The following is a 19722-nucleotide window of genomic DNA, read 5'->3' on the forward strand; positions in this document are numbered from 1 at the left end:
TGTGTTTTATTTTTCTCAGCAAAGAAACATTGTTCAGCTTCAGAAGTACATAAAGAGGAATATGATGATACTGTTCCATGTCCAGTGTTTTGAGTGGCCATTGTTTTATTTCAAGATTTAAAAAATAATTACCGTAATTCCCAGCCTACAGAGTGCACCTGGTTTTTAGCCTCACCGAGTACATTTGGAATGGAAATAGCTTTTTGTACATACATAAGCCGTAGTTGTGTAGAAGCTGCAAGTGCCCATGTTAGACACGAGATATTTACAAAAAGACGGCACACAGAAAGTTTTAACGCTAGTGCTAATGCTAGGACCGGTTAAAATAAAACCGTTAAACATCACTGAGACGCCAATAACACAGCAGCAACACGCTAGCACAGCACTAACACTAACGCAGCGCTGACAGGGCCGGTAAAAGTTACTTCTTTGGAACATATAGTCCACTGGTCTCATTCTTACCTTTTCCATTTGAGCGCCCCCCTTGAGGCTGTTAGGGAAAAAAAAAAGTACAAATTAGCCACATCACAGCATAAACCGCAGGGTTGAAAACGTGTGGAAAAAAAGTTGCGGCTTGTAGGCCGGAAATTACTTTATACAGGGTCTTGCCTTGCTCATCAGCATTTTTTTTTTAAATTTATGATTTTAAAATTTTTACATTTTATTACTTTCTTACACTTAAGGATTATACAGTACATATATCTGCCCCTCTAGGGAAGGAGGGAGGGGAGGGCTGTTGCATATTATTTTACTATTGGACTTGACTGTTTTCCTTTTAATTAGTATTAGATGATAGTTGAATGATGCAAGGCATTTCAATGTTTTTAAAAAATCGGAAGTAAATGTCACTCTAGCACGGAAATTGAAATCCTGGTTCCAAAATCATCACAAGCCCATAATACCATGGGTTTTACTACTTAGGCCTGCTGTCACCATGGTAAACTACTTGCCAAATGCAATTTCACAGCACCGGCAACAAATTGATTCATGGACTGAGGTGTGAGCATGTGTGCGGTTGTCTTAACGGTAACATCCTTTAACATAAAAGTCTTGGGCGCAGGAATTCCAGACCTTTCTTTTGCACTGCACAGGAACCCAGTGTGCATTTCCACCATTTAATAAGTCAATGTGAAAATATACACATCCGCTCAACGGGAAGTTAGGTTGTAAAATGAGAAGACATTAACAAATCAAATTTTACTGATCATTAACTGTATATGACATCATCCTTTGCGTGAAAAAGTGGATATACATAGTTTGTAGTATTTTTTTAGTTCAGTTTTGTTTTTCACTTTCAGTAGTAGTAGAAGAGGTACTATTCTTACCTCCATGACACAATTATACTGTCACCTGGTGGCCAAGGTGAGCACAACAGAAGGGGCAGCACAATTAATTGAATTGCGGCCTTAAATCATGAGGTGCAATCTATTTAAATCCATACATTCATTCAAATGTTTAAATTCATTTCTGTTTGTCAAGTACAATACAGTATTTTAATGAGCGTATCGCTCCAAAAGGGGGCATAATATTTAGAGCCAGCTGCAACGCAGTCGCCGCACCCTGTCATGTTTATTCAAGGCCCTGCCGTGAGTGAGGAAGAGGAGGAAGAGGACAGCGGGTCCACAAGGCTCAAACATGGCCGGATGCTGCATGTCGCCCGAGGCCAGGGAGAGGAAGCACATCAGCGCCGAAATCGAGAGGCAGCTGAGGAGGGACAAGAAGAACTTCCGCAGAGAGCTTAAACTTCTCCTCCTAGGTGAGTTGTGCACATTTTAACGAGATGAAATTCAATTGTGTGCGCGGTCAGGACGTCATGATCATGTGACGTTCAGTTAGGACATCACAGGGCAGAATGAGAGAATGCGTTAATAACATTTGCCCTCACGTTTGACGAAAAGTAAATTTATTGTGCAATCACTATTATAAGGAAGTTGGGAAGTTGTGTTAAACAAATGAAAAGAATACAATGATTTGCAAATCATGTTCAATCAATTTATCATTGAATACACTACAAAGATGAGATTGTTTTTTTTTTTTTAAAAACTGATCACTTTGTTGTTAGCAAATAATCGTGAACGTGGAATGTTATGGCTGCAATACATTCCAAAAAAGACAGAGAAAGTTCAGGAATACTCATCAAACACGTGTTTGGAACATCCCACATGGGTATGAAAGGAGCTTCTCTGAACTAATTCAGAAGCAAAGATGGAGTGATGTTCACCTCTTTGTGAACAAGTGTGGGACAAAATAGTCCAACAGTTGAAGGACAATGTTCCTCAATGTACAGTTGCAAAGAATTTCGGTCCATAACATCACAGATCTTCCACGTCTGTGAACGCAATATTCATGCTGAAAGGTACATACAGGTTTCAAAGAAGGCAAAGTCTTTTTTGATGGACGTCCCTGCTAATTTCAGCAAGCATGTCGTAGCAAAAGAATATGGGTACTAGACTGGTCTGCTTGTAGTCCAGACATGTCCTCCTTATGATGACATTATGAAGCGTAACATACGACAATGGAGATGCCAGACTGTTGAACAGCTGAACATTTAAATCAAACAAGAATGGGAAAGAATTCCACCTACAAAGCTTCAACAATTAGTGTCCTCAGTTCCTAAACGTTTATTCCACATTAAAAGAAAAGGTGATGTAACACAGTGGCAAACATAACAGTTTTTTGGAACGCGTTGCAGCCATAAAATTCCAACTTAATCATTATTTGGTAAAAAACAAAGTTTAACAGTTTGAACATTAAAAAAATTTGTCTATGTAGTGTATTCAATTAAATATAGCTTGAGCATGATTTGCAAATGATTGTATTCTGTTTTTATTTAACGCAACATCCTCAACTCAACATATATATGCGTTCATCTGAGATGACACGCTGTGGCGACCCCGAAAGGGACAAGCCGAAAGAAACTTACTATTTAACGCAACATCCCAACTTAATTGGAATTATGTTTGTTGTTGGCAGTGAAGTAGAAGTCACACATGAGAGCTGTTTCTAATGCGTTGACGTGAAACGATGGCAACAAAATATATTCATTGTCATTTGTGATGCCTACTGTTTGGATTTTTTGAAAATTCCATTTAATGTTCATTAATTTTGTACTGCGTATCCCGTTTTTCTGCATTTAATTGTATTTTAAGATTTGTATTCAAGGCATAAAGGTTCACGGCTGGTTAGCACATTGGCCTCACAGTTCTGAGGACCGGGGTTCAAATCCCGTCCCCGCCTGTGTGGGTTTCCTCCCACATCCCATAAACATGGTTTGTAGGTTGACTGAAGACTCTAAATTGCCTGTGGGTACGAATAGTTGTGTGTCTTTGTGTGCCCTGGGATTGGCTAGCGACCAGTTCAGGATGTATTCTGCTTCCTGACCCTTGTGAAGATAAACATGACAGAAAATGGATGGATTTTTATTAATTTGTGTATGAATCCTCATGCATTTTTAATGTATATTTTTTATTTTAAGTCATAAGTATGATCTTTTATTTCATTACCTTTCTAATGCCAATTTTTAATTTAAATACATTACTTTTCATTCACATAATTGTATTTTATTAATTTTTAACTGATTAACCTGTTTTTAAATTACATTTTTACTATCAATTTTGATTTATTGCAATCTTTCTGCTTTTTTAATTTAATTTGTCATAAATTATTTCTTTCATTAATCCCATCTATGGTTTATCTAGTGTTTAGATTACATTTTATTAATTTATTATTTTATTTGGGTCATTTTCTTTTGCTTGTCATGTAATAGATTAGACTTATTAGAATTTTAAAATTTAATTGTATTTGTTAACGAAATCATAATTTATGAAACTATTTTTTTTTTATTTTCTACCTCGTATTGTGTTCAACTTATTTTTGATGGCATTTCCCATTTAATTTTAATTTTATTTCATTTAGCAAAGGCATCAGCTCGAGTGTCCATTTAATAGTAATGAAGCTTGTGCTAAAATGCTCCCAAACATTAACAAATTGGGAATTCAATTTACAAATACAGCCCCCTAAAAATAATCCAATCTGATTCTTGCTTCTTTTTTTTTTTTTTGAGTTAATTAATGAATCACAGTACTTTTTCCTTGTACAATCACACGTTGCTTCGCAGACTTTATGCAAGATTTGTTTTGGTAACAACATGTCAGCCCATCAAAGGACGCGAGGCAGGCCCGGGTGTGGCGGCTGCGGTGCGTTCGAGGACCACGTAGCTGCTGCGGCTGCCCCTCATGCAAACTGATGCAAATCAAGCCTTAAGCTATCGGACACAATGCCGGTTCCCTTTTAGAGAAAAGGTGTCACAGTACTGTGGGTAAATTCAACGGAAACTGTGAGGCAGCGGCTACTCCTTGATCAAAACTTCTACATTGTCAACTAGTGAACTTTTACTAGTTACCTTACTGGTAACGTCGCCATCGTCTTACGAGTGTGCAGAGATGTCATTAGCGCAAAAAAAAAAAAAACAAAAACACTCATGCTGTTATCCATCCATACATTTTCTTTGCCGCTTATCCTCACAAGGGTCGTGGGGAGTGCTGGAGCCTATCCCAGCTGTCAACGGGCAGGAAGCGGGGTACACCCTGAACTGGTTACCAGCCAATCACAGGTCACATAGCCACAAACTGCTGCATTTACAATCACACCCTGGCGCAATTAAGAGTGTCCAATTAATGTTGCATGTTTTTGGGATGTGGGAGGAAACCAGAGTGCCCGGAGAAAACCCACGTAGGCACGGGAAGAACATGCAAACTCCACACAGGTGGGGCTGGGATTGAACCTGGATCCTCAGAACTGTGAAGCCAACTCTTTACCAGCTGCTCCACCATACTGCCCTCATGCTATTAGTTTGCGAAATTATGTCTGTACTAGTTGACATATGCAAGATACTAGTACTACTCCTGAAGAGCTAAATGTGAACCGGTACGATTTTAGCATGCAGTTGTTAAACAGTGCACAATTTTGCCTCACTAGTAACATGTACAGTAGTTGTACTTCCAGTGTACCGAAGCTGTTCTACAAGTGAGAAGAACGTGCACAGTAGTACGTAAACCTTGAAGTGGATATCGAGGATAGTGAAAGACTGGCCGGATGACTTTCCATATGTATTGTTTGCGTGCAAATAATAAAAAGCGCCTCAAGCACAGCGATTCGTTGTTGGGCCTCCAAGCAACTCGACACATTCAAATGTATTTGTTTACTTAGCTCGGCTGACAACTTTTCTTAAAACGTCACGTAAAGGGCATGTTTTTTTCTTCAATAGTCAGTAAAAAAACATGTACAGTAACTCCACATTTTTATATGAAAACAAGATACAAATAATTTTGTTTCAGATAAAAAGGAGGGAGGGAATATTAATTTTGCACTGTTTTAAAAATAATTATTTTGGTTCAAATCCTTATCTTACTGTCCAAGTCTACAGTTTATGTTTTACATTCACTAATAATTACATAGAAACATAAAAAAATAAGTACAAAAAAAACAAAGTATAAGACAAAAAACTGCAAAACAAAAAAAGGCGTTTAAAAAAATAGAAAGTGCCATCACGCAGTGGAGGAAAAGCACAGCACAAGCAGTCTAAAACACTTTTGGCAGTCAAATAAAACGCAACCAAATCATTCAGCTTTCTTTGTGTCGTGTGTGTGACACTCCTCACATCCGTAAAATGGTGAGAACATAAAGTACTTGGTCTATTCCCAACCATGGCCAAATATCATTTGAAAAAAGTCCTGAAACCCCCCCCCCCAAAAAAAAATAACAGCCACAATTATGAACAGAAATCATGACTAACCAATAACAGGACCACAACCTTGACCAAAAACCATAACCAAACACATACAATGATACACACTCATGGCCAAATACCTTAACTAAAATTTACAAAACCAGGATCACTACCCCGACCCAAAGACAACGACCCGAATCTTGACTACAAAAAAAAAAAAAAGGATCAGGACAAAAAAAAAAAAAAGATCAAAATCTTGTGAGTAAAATATGTACAGCACCACATTCTTGACAAAAACCATGATCGAAAATAAAGATTTAAAAACAAAAGACCAAAGATCCAGACCAAAAATCCTGGTCACATAAATGTTTAAAATCATCACCCTGACCAAAAACTTGACCAAAATATCAAGGTTAAAAAATAAAAAAAAAAAAAAAAAAAAAAAAAATCAACATCAACAATCATGACAACAAAACCTGACCATCAACGCTGACCAAAATCATCCCCATGATCACTGACAAAAATGAGCAAATGTGACGAGAAAACCCAACCAAAAACCTGCCACCCAGGCACGGGCGAGAGCGGCAAAAGCACATTCATCAAACAGATGCGGATCATCCACGGAGGAGGATACGACGACGAGGACAAACGTAAATATGCTAAACTGGTCTACCAGAACATCTACACATCCATGCAGACCATGATCCGAGCCATGCAGATGCTGGACATCCCTTTCCACGACGCGAGCCAGCAGGTACTGTACTGACTCTCGGTACCGCGTAAAACCCAAACGTTGTTAATGGATTCTCCACATTAGATGAGCGCCAACATGCTGCTGGACGTCAAAGTTGTCAACGTGGACCGCTTGGAGCAGGAGCACGTGGCGGCCATCAGGAGACTGTGGAACGACAGCGGTTTGCAGGACTGCTTTGACCGCCGCCGGGAGTACCAGTTGTCCGACTCCACCAAATAGTGAGGCTTGACTCTGCTCACCGAAACCACACGCTACTGAAAAACTTCAAAACATTACAAAATAATCCTGATGAAAAAGCACAACTGGTACGTCAATTGTTTCAAAAATCCTGATTAAAAATAGACCAAAATCCTACCAAATAACCTGATCAATACCCACAAGCAAAACCAATTACAATGGTGTGCAAATCATTACAAAATACCATAAAAAAATGCTGACCCAAAACTGTGGACAAACCCCTGATCAATACCCATGACAAAAATGATATAAAAAACAAAATCAGGACAAAAATGAAGAAGTATAGCTCAAACCCCGACCAAAAATTAATCAGGACAGAATAATTCTTACTAAAAATTCCAAACCGGAACCACACCTATGACTTAAATATTCCCCCAAAAATGATCCTGGCCAAAACTCATGACAAAAATCATGACTGAAATCCATACCGGGAAAACCACAACTGAAAAACAAAATGCTGCACGATCCTCCAGCTACCTGACCGAACTGGATCGCATCTCGCAGCCCTCCTACATACCCGACCTGCAGGATATCTTGCGGGTCCGCGTTCCCACCACGGGCATCATCGAGTACCCCTTCGACATGGAAAGTGTCATCTTCAGGTACCGCACCAGCATAGACCGGGACCGAGGACTGCATATACAAACAAAAATAGCAATTTCCCTTTGTGGCCGCAGGATGGTGGACGTGGGCGGTCAGCGGTCCGAGCGCCGGAAGTGGATCCACTGCTTCGAGGGCGTTACGTCCATCATGTTCCTGGTGGCGCTCAGCGAGTACGACCAGGTGCTGGTGGAGTGCGACCACGAGGTGAGGACCCACAGGCGGAATGGTGCGAATCGCTACTCATCATGTCAGTCCACCATCAAAACCATCAACTAAAACATCACCAAAAATCTTTAAACGTGACCAAAAACCTGCTCAAAATCTAAAAAAGAAATAATCATTATTCAAATGTGCTCCACCAAAAGAGCAGTTACGGCCAAAAACATGAACAAAAACTAAAAACATGATACAAAGTGTGACCACAAGTGCTTACTTGCTTGTCACTTTGCTCTCCACACAAATCTTTAAAGCCCCACTGACTCCTCTGCTCTTCGTCAGAACCGCATGGAGGAGAGCAAGGCCCTGTTCAAGACCATCATCACGTCTTCATGGTTCCACAGGTCTTCAGTCATCCTCTTCCTCAACAAAACCGACATCCTCCGGGAGAAGATCATCAACTCCCATCTGGCCGACTACTTTCCACAGTTCTCCGGTCAGTCGGTTCAAGAATCCTGAGAACGAACCCGATTGGACAATACAAATTAGCGCAGTTATCATAGTTGGTGCAAATATACGGGTTGAATTATTTTTATTGTTACTCTTACAAAAAAAAAAAAAAAAAACATTCTTTGGCTCAAACCTGCATAAAGATTTGTTTTTTTTTCCCTGTTGGGACTTGCATAATTCGCAAAATTAAAAAACACCCACCAGCCCATCTTTGGCTACTATTTCGCATGTGGCATTCAGGGCCTCGTCAGGATGCGCGTGCGGCTCAGGAGTTCATCCTGAAGATGTACCAGGAACAAAACCCGAACAAGGACAAGCAGCTCTACCCACACTTCACCTGCGCCACCGACACGGAGAACATCCGCTTCGTGTTCGCCGCCGTCAAGGACACCATCCTGAGACAGAACCTCCAGGTCTTCAATCTGGTCTAAACACCACAACGGCCCCACTTTATATACAACTGTGTATTTATAAAAACAAAACAAAAAACATATACTTACAATTGTCAGATGTAAAGGGAGTACATTTCCTCATCTAGTGGCCACAGGCGCAAGAGTAATCGTTCTGTATTCAAGTTTATCAAATCAATGTTGCCCAATGGAAGAAACTGAAATGCCATTAATCCGTTCCAGTCGCCCAAACGGTTTTTGTCTCGTGCGTTAAAAAAGTAAAACAGCATTATTGTATTAAACAACATTAAAAGATAATAAGAGAATGTAAAGAAATAAACCGGTTTCATGAAGTAATTTGTACTGGAGTATTTGATAGTAGGATGTGTGCCTTCAAGTGGGCTGGACATCAGTGGGCCGGTTGTTCTGCATGTGAGCGTCTGGGCGTGAGCTGTGGCCTACAGCAACCCGTCCCGACTGTATCCATTGCTCCAATCATTTCTCGAGCGGCAGAGCAATGAACAACATGGACCAAGGGGGGGGCTCATTGAAACTCAAGAATCCCTTAATTTGGGGGACTCATAAGTCAAGGTGTCACTGTAAAATTGTATTTATTTGAGGCAAAGGATGAACATCTCTCAAAATATGACTATTTGGCGTGGCATGTCCATTAGAGCAAAGGCCACTATTTGAAGAAAAACTGTACAACGGTCTCGTGTTATTTTAGTTGGGTGGTTGAACTATTTATACTATACTAGCTATTTTATTTTGAAATCAGTGAAATACAGTAAAATTATAGACCCTTGATTTTTATTTCTGAACCTGTTTTAAGTGTTGGAAAAAAAACATTTTTAAACCCAAGTCGAAGGAGTGTTTGGAAAAATAATTTGCTTTCATATTCAATAAACAACTTTATGTGCTCATTAAAGTCCCACTGACATCCCTGTATACACTGTAAAATAGTTATTGTAATGAAATATATAACACTATCCACTTCAATGTCTATACGAAAAAATAAATATGAGCGGAAAGTGTGTCATCCATGTGCAGAGTTGCGGAAGTGTCATTCAACATCCAAAGTGGTAGCCATATTGCCTCTTATGTCGGGACAGTCGCAATAAAAACACGTTGTGGCACCTGTTATGCGACACGGAATCTTTTTGGAGAAGAGAACATCTCACAATCGAGTGAAGCTACTTGGGCAATATTACCCCATCGTTTTGAGCCATATTTAGATATGTGGATCACTTCTAACTAGAAACACTCTCCGACATTATGTGTGAGCCAGCCCTGCAGCGCCACTAAGAGCCACCCCAGCCGAAGCCGTGCTCGGCGCCGACGGGCACATTGACGCATTTAGCCCCCTTGACGTACGTACGCAGATATTTTATGTTCTGAGAGGATTACGTCCCCCCCCTCAACTATTACTTTTTTTTTTTAGTAGCTCTGTACACACACCTACCTGTCATTTGGAACCCACGAAGCTCTCGTCCTTTGCGCCTGTGGAATCCATTTTTCACGACGAACCGTTTTGGAAACGTGTGAAGAGTGAATCCATCCTCCAGTGTTCGAGCAATATCCAGCAATACAACGAGACAACATTTTGGCTAACATGAAGGAACAAAGAGCTACATTCCAGCAGGTAAAATTGGTATAAACACACGAGACCGCTTGCGTGCGCTCCTGCTGACGTCACTTCCTGCTTCTACAAAACAATTCCCTGCAGAGGATTTTCATGGCGGAAGTTACAAAAAGGCATATACATCAAAATCATGTTGTGTGGTGAAAAAAAACAGATGGCCCCATTCTGGGTGCCTTTTTTTAAAAATTAAAAACATATTAAAAATCATGCTTTTCGCGCCAGTGGGGCTTTAAGGATTTGTGTGGTGAGCAAAGTGACAAGCAAGTAAGCACACTAGTCGTTCTTTTATTGAAGAAAATGAAGAAGCCACATACCTAAAAACATACGCCAGCCCCAAAATAGAATAAAGCAAATATATGTAAATATTTTTAAAAATCATAATTAGCATTCCCTTCTTTTAAATACGCTTTTTTCTTTTAACAACATGGTTGGTCTTGCATATCCTCACTATCTAATGAGAAGCATGGACAGTATCTCCAAAGTTTGCCTCTTTTGTGATTTTAAAAATAAAGTGTGAAAAAAAAGGAATCACTAAATTCATGGCTATCTAATTTTGTGAGCTTGTTCCTTTTTATCAGAAGGTTTTTTTTCCTTTTTTAAAAATCACAAAATTAGGGCATACATAGATTTTTGAAAAATCTCAAAATTTAAATGTAAATCCAGAATTTATACATTAATTTGTGTCCTAAACAAAAATAACAAAAAAGTATTATTTTTTAAAAAATCTCAAAAAATTTATTTCCAAATTTTGTAATTTAAATTTTCAAAATTTTGTAGATTCAGAAAAAAAGTCTCTTCCAGATTGTTTTTTTTTTAAAATATTGGTCCACAATTTTTTTCCCTTTATATTTTACTATGCATCTCCAAACTTCGTGACTTTTTGTCCCAAACACAAAAAACAGTATTACAGTATTTTGCTTTTCTGATAAAAACACCTCACCAAATCAAACCATTTACCTCCAATTATTCCTGTGCAAGTCTCACTGGAAAACAAAAAAAACTGACCCCTCCCAAAAAAATTACCAAAAAAAAAAAAAAAAAATCACCAAGTATCTCCAAATTTACTAATATTTTTTCCAACTGTGTCCTTATGTAGGTTTTATCCCTCCAAAAAAATCAACAAAATATTTAAAGTTTTAGCAAAATTCCCACCAAAAATGCAAGTTGTTTTAGTCCCAAAAGGACAATTTCCACCCAATGTTTACAGTGTGAAGAAAATGCACACAAAATGAAAGAATGTATATCCAGAACTTGTGACTTTTGTTTTTTTCCCGCCCAAACAACCGAAAAACAAAAAGTGAAAATTGGCGATACGGAGAAGCTTGTCATTGAAAAGTGATGTTATCAAACATCCAAATTAAAATCTGCTTCTAGTGAACCTATTCTGGGAATTGATCCATCCATATTTATGTATTTACATTCAAGCAAGATTAATCTACAGCAGGTCAGTACAAAAATGGCGTGCCTCTTTACTCACACACTCCAGAGTTCAAGCTTGTGAAAATGTGTATCAAAAAAAGAAATACTGTATTAGTCGCTGAGTATTAAATGAGTCATTCAGTGAGCGTGTGACATTAAAAGTCGGGGGGGGGGGGCACAAAGGTTTGTTGGTAAACATGAGATTTAACAAGATGGACTTGTTAAAAAACTGACTAATGGCAAACGCATGCACACAGGGTGAAAGGTGAGGGAGGGGGGGAACAAAGGCACCAATGGACATGAGCTCTATTGTGTGTGTGGGTGTGTGTGTGTGTATGGCAAGCCATTTGCGCTGGAATAAATGCCCGAAGGGCTTTCCATATATTTGTTGTTTTTTGTTCAGTATTTGGGTAAAGTGTCCCTGGCGTCCTCCAGTTTTGCCAGAACCCACTGAAAGCACGACAACAACAAGTCAGATCCTTCGAATCCGTTCCAACAAGGCGCTGACTCACGGAAAGACGGCGACTCACCGTGGCAATCTCGGGCGTCTTAAAGTTGATGATCTTGCCGAATTCTTTGGCGTGGAACACCGACTTGACTCGCTCCTGTGCAACAAGAACAGGAAAACAGAAGATGTATTTAAAAACGGAATCAAGTCACGGCGTTCCTTTAGAACGCCTGTTGGAATACTGATCAAGTATGTAGAAACAAGTGTTCTGTCGTTGCCAGATTACTAACAACCTTTCATTGGAGCACAATTTTTTTTTCTTCAAAAGTGACACTTCTACTATCCATCCATCCATTTTCTCAGCCGCTTATCCTCATGAGGCTCGCGGGAGTGCTGGAGCCTATCCCAGCTGCCATCGAACAGGAGGCGGGGTACACCCTGAATTGGTTGCCAGCCAATCGCAGGGCACATGGAGAAGGACAAACAGTCACACTCACAATCACACTAAGGGGCAATTTACCGTAATTTCCGGCCTACAGAGCGCACCTGCTTATAAGCCTCACCCAGTAAATTTGTAAAGAAAATAACATTTGGTACATACATAAGCCGCACCTGTGTAAAAGCCGCAAGTGCCCACATTGAAACTCAAGATATTTACAAAAAGATGATACACAGAAAGAGTTTTCAAAGTTTTAATACCTTAGCTTAGCTTAACATAGCAACAACAGAGTACCACGAACAGAGCCGGTAAAAAAAACAAAAAAAAAACATATCTAAATCACTGAGACACGGGAGTAACACAGCAGCAACACGCTAGCGTGGCACAAACAGGGTCGGTTTAAAAAAAAAAAAAAAAAAAAAAAACATACTGGTAAAAATTACTGACATACACAGCAGCAAGGGGCTAACAGGGTCGGTTAAAAAATAAATTAAAAAATTATATATATATATATATATATATATATATATATATATAAACATACATACATACACACGCACACACACACCGGTAAAAATCACAGACACAGCAACTTGCTAGCGCAGCGCTAACAGGGCTGGTTAAAAAAATATACATAAATATCTGTAAAAGTAACTTCCTTGCCACATTGATTCCACCGTCTCACGCTTACCTTTTCTGCTCGAGTGCCCTCTTGTGGCCATTAGAAAAAAAAATGCACAAATAACCCGCTTCACCGCACAAGCCGCAGGGTTGAAAGCATGTGAAAAACGTTGCATCTTATAGACTGGAAATGACGGTGTTTAATTTCTACTAACAACAATAAAAACAAGCCTCAAAATAAATGCGTTTACCTTGGCCTCAATGCGTAGCCGTCTGTTCTCCACGATGGTGGGCTCTTTGGTAAACTCGTCAAACAAGTACTGCCACTCGCAGATCAGCTGGCCGAAAGTGCCCGTTGTCACGAAGAAAATGCCCCTTGGATGGCAAAAAAACAAGAAAAACATCAGAAAAAAAAAAAAAAAAAAAAAAAACACCTCAGGGGCATGTCAGTACTGGGTGTAAGCAGCAGGAGCAAGCCCTCACCTCTTGGTGATCATGAGGAAGTCCGAGTCGTTGACTTTGGCGTGAGCAAAGTAGCGGTATTTAGCAAAACGACCGTTCTCGATTTTCTACAGAAACACACACACGGGACAGGAAGTGACAATTAACATTTATAAATAGTTAGTATGTATGTTAGTATGGTTAATGGTTGCGGAGTGTGGACACGACTTAGTAGGGAAAGAAACAAAGACCGAATGTCAGGAGTGGGAAAAAAAAACTTTATTAAGGAAATGGTGGGGAACAGGTACAAGATGGAGGACAGGGAAACATCAATGGAGGATTTTAACAATGGCAGAATCATCAAAACAATGATGGAAAAAGAGGACCATTGGTAACAACTAAGGCATGATTAAATAAGGAGTCAAATCACACACATAACTTACAGTAACAAAAAATACATAAAAGTGATAAAAATACAATAAAAGTTGATCAATAGAAGAAATGAGAAAAAAAAAATCAAATAGTGCTTGATAATTGTATTAGACAACCAGTCTTTACAAAAATCCCCCTGAGGTGCTTTATAATGCGGATGCTTTCAGCGAGCACTGATCTTTATCAAAATAACTAATAAAAAGGATTTTTTTTTTTTACACGTTAAACAGACCATTTGGAAATTAACGGATAATAATTATTAGAGCTGCGAGTAGCCACGTATAGCCCCGCTGCGTCGAACTGAAATGCAAGTTGATGTCCTCAAAAGAGAAAGGGAAAAAAGAAATGGACCTTTGCAGCACATTTTTGATTGCGAATTTGGCATTTTACTCCACCCAACTAGATATCACAAGATATATCATCATATCGTTCGATATATCATCATCTAGCAGTGTAGGATACTTATTTATGTACAATGTACAGTACAATTTTGTACATTCTATTATGATAGACAAGTCTATCCAATTTGGTGTTGGGGACTGAATTTTTTTTTTCCGAACTTTCCACTGGCTGCTACTAAACTGTGTGCGGTCTAATACATTTGTGAAGGACTTTAACAACTGCAAATGCTCCAATAATAATATCATCGTCAACAGAGAAAAATGAACGAAAGCAAACATAAGGCTAGACAGCCCAGATCACTTCCTCATCCTGATCATCATAATCCTCATCCTCATCCTCCTCCTCATCCTCATCCTCCTCATCATCCCAATCATCCTCACTGTCAGTGTCGTCACTGAGGCTCAAGCTACTCTGTGGACATGACAAGAAAGAGGTCACAACATCAGACGGACTGCTACACAAACACGTCTACGGCCCACAAAACCGCTCACGAACCCTCTGCTCGAACCTCTCAAAACTGAGATCCACGATAACATCATAAGCAAAGCACTATAGCTTCTTTCTGACCCCACATTCGAAAAAGAAAAATGCATACCATTCCTTCCAGAGGTTCTGTCATATGATGTCACCAAAGAGAAAACAAAATGAGGGACTTGCAATGCCATTTAAGATGTTGTATTCGTATGCCATCACAAGCTAACACCACGCGAGTTTTAGCTGCATCCATTTGATTCTTTGCAACTGAGCTGAATGCAGATCGCCGAAACCATAAACATCAGTTTCGATGAGCTAAATTTAAGAGAATTTGTAATAATTTACATATAAAAATAGCTGTTTAAAATATTCTCAATGTGGAGTAATAAATCAATAATTAAGTTATTCATACATATTTAGTTGGTTTTAATAATTGAAAATTACAATACAGTGACATTTAAAATGTACTTACTTTTTGGTAAATTTATATACTTTAAGTCAAACACAACTTAATAAGTTCCAATGTCTGAATGAAGATGTTTGGCTAATGCTTTAAAATAGTGTAATTATTTACCAGTATTTATATGATTAATTCAATTATTTTTAATTATGTTTATCAATACATCAATACATGTATATTCAACATATTTTCATGTAGATTAATCAATAATTAGGAAATGAAATTGTCTGAAACCAAACACAGAGAATAAGGAAATCAAGGAAAAAAATAAATGACTATGGCAACTATTGGTAAAATTTCATTCGTCGCCATGACTACAGAGCTGCCACTTATAGAAATTAACTTCCTGAACAGTTTCCCTGAATTTCCATATTTCTAAGATGATGAAAAAAAAAAAATATTACTACGTGACAGTTATTGTAGCATATCATGTAATTGTTATTATATTTAAAAGAGAAAAATCCAATCTAATAACTGCAATAATTAATTAATTACATGAATTATTAGCTTTTTTCATTAGTAAGTGTTACTATTATTTTTGTGGCAACTGCACCGTCTGACTTAATTGTACTCCTGTGCCACTGGAGGCAATGGTGACTTGTGATCTCGCCAGAGTCACACAATATCTGAGAAGAGCAAGTATCGACTAAAATGGTTTTGAGTGGAGCCCTTCTTTGAGTCTTTCAACAAGACATAGCCCAAATGTGACGCTAATGTGTCAATTGGCAATATTTCCATTGGTTGGATCAGAGAACAAAAAGATGAGTGCAGTGAACTCTGAGTACCGTAATATCTGGCCTACAAGCCGCAACTTTTTTCACACAATTTCAACCATGTGCTTTATGCTGTGATGCGGCTAATTTGTGCATTTTTTCTAATGGCTGCAAGAGGGCACTACAGCGGAAAAGGTAATAATGAGACCGGTGGAATATATGTGCTGAGGAAGTGACTTTTATCGACCCTGTTAGCACTGTGCTAGCATGTTGCTGCTGTGTTACTGGTGTGTCTTAATGATATTTGCCAGTATGTTTCATTTTAACTGGCCCTGTTAGCGCTGGGTTTAGGTTGTCGCTAGCGTTGAACTCTTTCCTGTGTACCGTCTTTGTAAATAGTTTGTGTTTGAATGTGGGTTTCAGTGAGGGCACTTGGGGCTTTTACACAGCTGCGGCGTATGTATGTACCAAATGGTATTTCCTTTACAAATGTACTCGGTGAGGCTTATAACCAGGCGTGCTCTGTAGGCCGGGAATTACGGTATATTAGGTCAGCCATTACACGGGGATTCTACCTGAAGCATCTGGCTTCCGATGCCCTCCCTCTGCCTGTACGGCCGTATGACACCATCTTCATGGATGAAGCGAGGGGGGCGTAGGGATTCGATGTCTTGCGACGTCTCTGCCGCCCTAAAATGTAGTACGCACAAATACCACACCGGTTAAATATCAGACCAAGCTTGTAACGCAATTTACACACACATAAAATACATTTTTCCCACTGAAATGAGCTGGGTTGGTTTTGTAATTTTGTTTTACTGATTGTCCCGTTTAATAAATGCCTGAAATGTCTTTAAAAAAAAAAAAGTGCCACAAAACTCTTGCAAAAAGAACCAACCTCTTGATGCCTTGGAAAGTGCTGCTCGCCATGTCTATTATGCCCCCGGTAGGCCTGGCGACAGCCCCCACCAGGCCTTTCCCGACGCCTTTGAAGAAGCCCGCCGCTCCTTCCTTTTGTGCTCCTACGCAGCGAAATGTCACAACATGTCAGGCAACAATGAAGTCTACTGGAAAAGATTCTATGTAATTAACAACAAGAAAAATCCATCCATCCATTGATCGATCCAGCCAGCCAACATAGCAGTTGTTTATAATTAATGTAATGTTTATGCTAATTTCTGTTACCCCACCTGAGGCGAATCAGATATCATTAAGACAGCAGACAGTTGGACAAAATAATGTTGATTTTGATTTTCAAATATACAATGTCTAATACTTTTGTTTTATGGCTCAGTTTAACTGGAAATTACAAAGAGCTTGAAACTCATTTGGAAAACTGTGCAAGTGAGAGCCTGAGGAAAGGTGCTAAGGAATATTTTAAAAAGTGTCTAATTCATTTAAGTATGTAACAACAGCTATTTCTGAAAAACAATCTCTTAAAAACCTTATCCGGCCAAGCCCACCTTCAATGGGTTTGGTGACGATGCCGGTTATTCCACTGACGAATCCCTGACCAGAAAACATCACAAGTTAGTGTTGGCTTGAGGTCAACAGTAAATGTGTCTCAGTGTTAAAATCCGTACAGAAACCAATCCTTTCCCGCCCCGGGTGAGACCCTCTCTGAGGCTGCTGGGCTGCTTGTTCATTGCCTCTCGCCTCTTCTGCTGGTACTCTTCATCCATGGTCATGGCGGCCATGCCCTTGGCCATAGCGCCCGTAATCCTGGAGGCGGCGCCAGCTATGCCTCCTGTGGTGTGCGCAGATTTTGATTAGAGTTGTACATTTCTCATGGTCATTTACAGCAATAATCATGCTCACAAAAAAACAAAAGTAACGTGAACTCAAATGGTTACACTTAATGGTAAAATCTAAATAAATGAAAAACTTGCTCAAACATACATATTTATGTGTTAAAACTTAGATAAATGGCATAAAGAAAAGTCTTAAATCTTGAAAATGCTTCAAATTAAGATTTAAAGTTGATTATATACATTGGAAAGACTTCAAATTTAAATATAATCAAAATGGTCTTAAATCTAAATGCATTAAATTCTATTATAAAACTTTAATCTTTAGCTTTAGCTAACTTTAGCATCATCCAAAGTTCCCATGATTTAGGTATTTAGATCCCCATCGTGATGAACATGGAGCTAGTTAAAAGTATTAAATTAATAAAAAAAAAAAAACTGCTTGTTTTTGTTGTACAAGTGTTAAAAAAAAAAGTTTTTTGTTGACAGTGCCGACTCAGGAGCGGAGATCTTCGCTAGTGACGAAGATAAGATGGAGAAATTCGAATTATCTGCTTTCAGACTTCATGGCAGAAACAAATCTGGAGGATTTTACCTTGTTAAAAGTTACCGGTACATTGAAGGCTGCCCTTAAACTTGAAAAAAAAAAACATTGAAAACTGATAATTAAAGTATATCAATTGTAAACTTAACGAGGCGTATTTCCTTACCTACAGCTCCTCCAACCAGAGCCTTCACTCCGAGGGCCATCCCTTCCACAAATTCCTCGGGGCCCTGGATTGCTCCCTAGGAAACACAGAAACCCAAACATGACCATGGAGGAACAGTTGTCCATATTCATTCGACCATTATGTGTTTTGTTAATGTAAAATGGTGAGAGATTTTTCAATCATCTGAATGTTGTTAAAATGAACAATTTGGACTTCCCTCCTCACCTGATAGGGCTCATAGAAGAAGGCCTCAACTCCCTCAGACAGCCCTCTGATCAGCCCGAAGGGATTTCCCAGGACGTCCAAGCCTAGCACCAGTACGTACATTTGCTTGATTGCCTGAAATGTACATGTAAAACATAAATAAATAATGGAATGGAAATGCAAATTACTCTGCATGTTAGTGTCTTGGCATGAGCCTTTACCACTGTCCTCATTTTTTGTGTTTATGTGGGTTGACAGTTTGTCCAATTTAATTAATTGCTAAAAAGTGCACCAACGTCTGACTCTCCTTGCAAGGGCATTACAGCAACTTAGTTCAGTTTTTTTTATTCCGTTCGCCCAAGTATGAACTTATTTAGAGTTCAAATTTTGGCTTGCAACACAGAAAGACAAAGGGTCATCAGCTTGTCACGCGAAAACAACAAAAAAGGTGGGGAACTCATTGGCCAAGGTAGCACTCTTGAGATACTGAATTTGGGAATTATGTTCGCTGGAGGCTACAATCATCAAAATGATATATATAAAAAAATATTACACTAATTATAGTCTTACATACAGGAATATATGAGTTTCTCTTTCTGAATTGAACTAAAGATAATGTGGTTTTCCATAATATTCACATTTTTTGAAATATATTTGATCTTCCTTCATGAAGCAAGAAGTAGCTTTATAGCTAACAAACACAAGTAGTCTTTCGCCATAGCGCTGAAAGTTTCTGTTTTGCGGAGGGCTGCAAAAATGCAAACAATCTAGTTTGCGTCACATTGAGAATTTGATTCGCAATGTGTAGTCAGCCTAAATACAGCTGAACTGCCTGTTTGTCATGGTGGTACTTTGAGAGGTAAGTATTTTATTTAGGTAGTACTTGGTGAAACATTTTTTAGAACTGCCATTTTATGACGGTGGTTACCTGTTTGGAATAATGCCTGATGACTTCCCACTGGAGCTGCTGGGTGGTGCAGAACTGGAAGGTCAACTCAAAGAAGGCCAGCCTGCCACCAATGACATTCGACAGTGAGTCATTTTACTTGCTATGTGACTTGTTTGGTTTTGTTCATGCATACTTGAAGACAACGTCCTGCACGTCAGTGAGCGTTGCGCCGATGCTCTTGAGCAGCAGGTTGAGCGACTGGACAGGTATGAGCTCCGTTTCCCGCTTCTCCTTCAGGCCATC

At 39.1% G+C, this 19722-nt stretch overlaps 2 protein-coding genes across 6 annotated transcripts in view; one reads left to right on the top strand and one right to left on the bottom strand.

Moving 5' to 3' along the window:
• Window positions 1–1472: 1472 nt before the first annotated feature.
• On the top strand, window positions 1473–8484 carry LOC133498790 (guanine nucleotide-binding protein subunit alpha-14-like). Of its 2 annotated transcripts, none has more exons than XM_061815910.1 (7): window positions 1473–1756; window positions 6298–6482; window positions 6546–6700; window positions 7193–7321; window positions 7397–7526; window positions 7821–7974; window positions 8229–8484. In XM_061815910.1, the coding sequence occupies exons 1-7, from the start codon at window positions 1636–1638 to the stop codon at window positions 8417–8419; spliced, it is 1065 nt and encodes a 354-aa protein (XP_061671894.1). In that variant the 5' UTR covers window positions 1473–1635; the 3' UTR covers window positions 8420–8484. The 2 variants fall into 2 exon arrangements, with proteins under 2 accessions (XP_061671894.1, XP_061671895.1); XM_061815911.1 differs by having other exon boundaries at window positions 6298–6478; window positions 6551–6700.
• Window positions 8485–10290: 1806 nt separating this feature from the next.
• The window catches only part of vps13a (vacuolar protein sorting 13 homolog A), a 63496-nt gene continuing 54064 nt past the window's right edge, over window positions 10291–19722 (bottom strand). For 3 of the 4 annotated variants that reach the window (XM_061815907.1, XM_061815908.1, XM_061815906.1), the window contains 12 exons: window positions 19613–19722; window positions 19459–19540; window positions 18552–18665; window positions 18327–18402; window positions 17452–17615; window positions 17332–17377; window positions 16767–16890; window positions 16444–16558; window positions 13430–13515; window positions 13198–13321; window positions 11969–12043; window positions 10291–11888 (listed from right to left, as the gene is read on the bottom strand). The exon at window positions 19613–19722 is cut by the window's right edge and continues 36 nt beyond it. In XM_061815907.1, coding sequence (XP_061671891.1) covers window positions 11838–11888; window positions 11969–12043; window positions 13198–13321; window positions 13430–13515; window positions 16444–16558; window positions 16767–16890; window positions 17332–17377; window positions 17452–17615; window positions 18327–18402; window positions 18552–18665; window positions 19459–19540; window positions 19613–19722 — 1167 coding nt within the window. In that variant the 3' untranslated portion in view covers window positions 10291–11837. Of the gene's footprint in view, window positions 11889–11968; window positions 12044–13197; window positions 13322–13429; window positions 13516–13656; window positions 14633–16443; window positions 16559–16766; window positions 16891–17331; window positions 17378–17451; window positions 17616–18326; window positions 18403–18551; window positions 18666–19458; window positions 19541–19612 lie in introns of those variants that run through there. The other variant, XM_061815909.1, reaches the window with a different exon arrangement.

This window comes from Syngnathoides biaculeatus, chromosome 4 (genome assembly GCF_019802595.1).
Source record: "Syngnathoides biaculeatus isolate LvHL_M chromosome 4, ASM1980259v1, whole genome shotgun sequence".
In the NCBI taxonomy this organism is placed as follows: Eukaryota; Metazoa; Chordata; class Actinopteri; order Syngnathiformes; family Syngnathidae; genus Syngnathoides; species Syngnathoides biaculeatus.

Bases quoted from the DNA above. Each gene is read 5' to 3' on its own strand.
- LOC133498790 (XM_061815910.1), top strand. From the start codon at position 1,636: ATGGCCGGATGCTGCATGTCGCCCGAGGCCAGGGAGAGGAAGCACATC. The intron at 7,322-7,396 runs GTACCGCACCAG...TTGTGGCCGCAG, and splicing joins ATGGAAAGTGTCATCTTCAG to GATGGTGGACGTGGGCGGTC. The intron at 7,527-7,820 runs GTGAGGACCCAC...GCTCTTCGTCAG, and splicing joins TGGTGGAGTGCGACCACGAG to AACCGCATGGAGGAGAGCAA.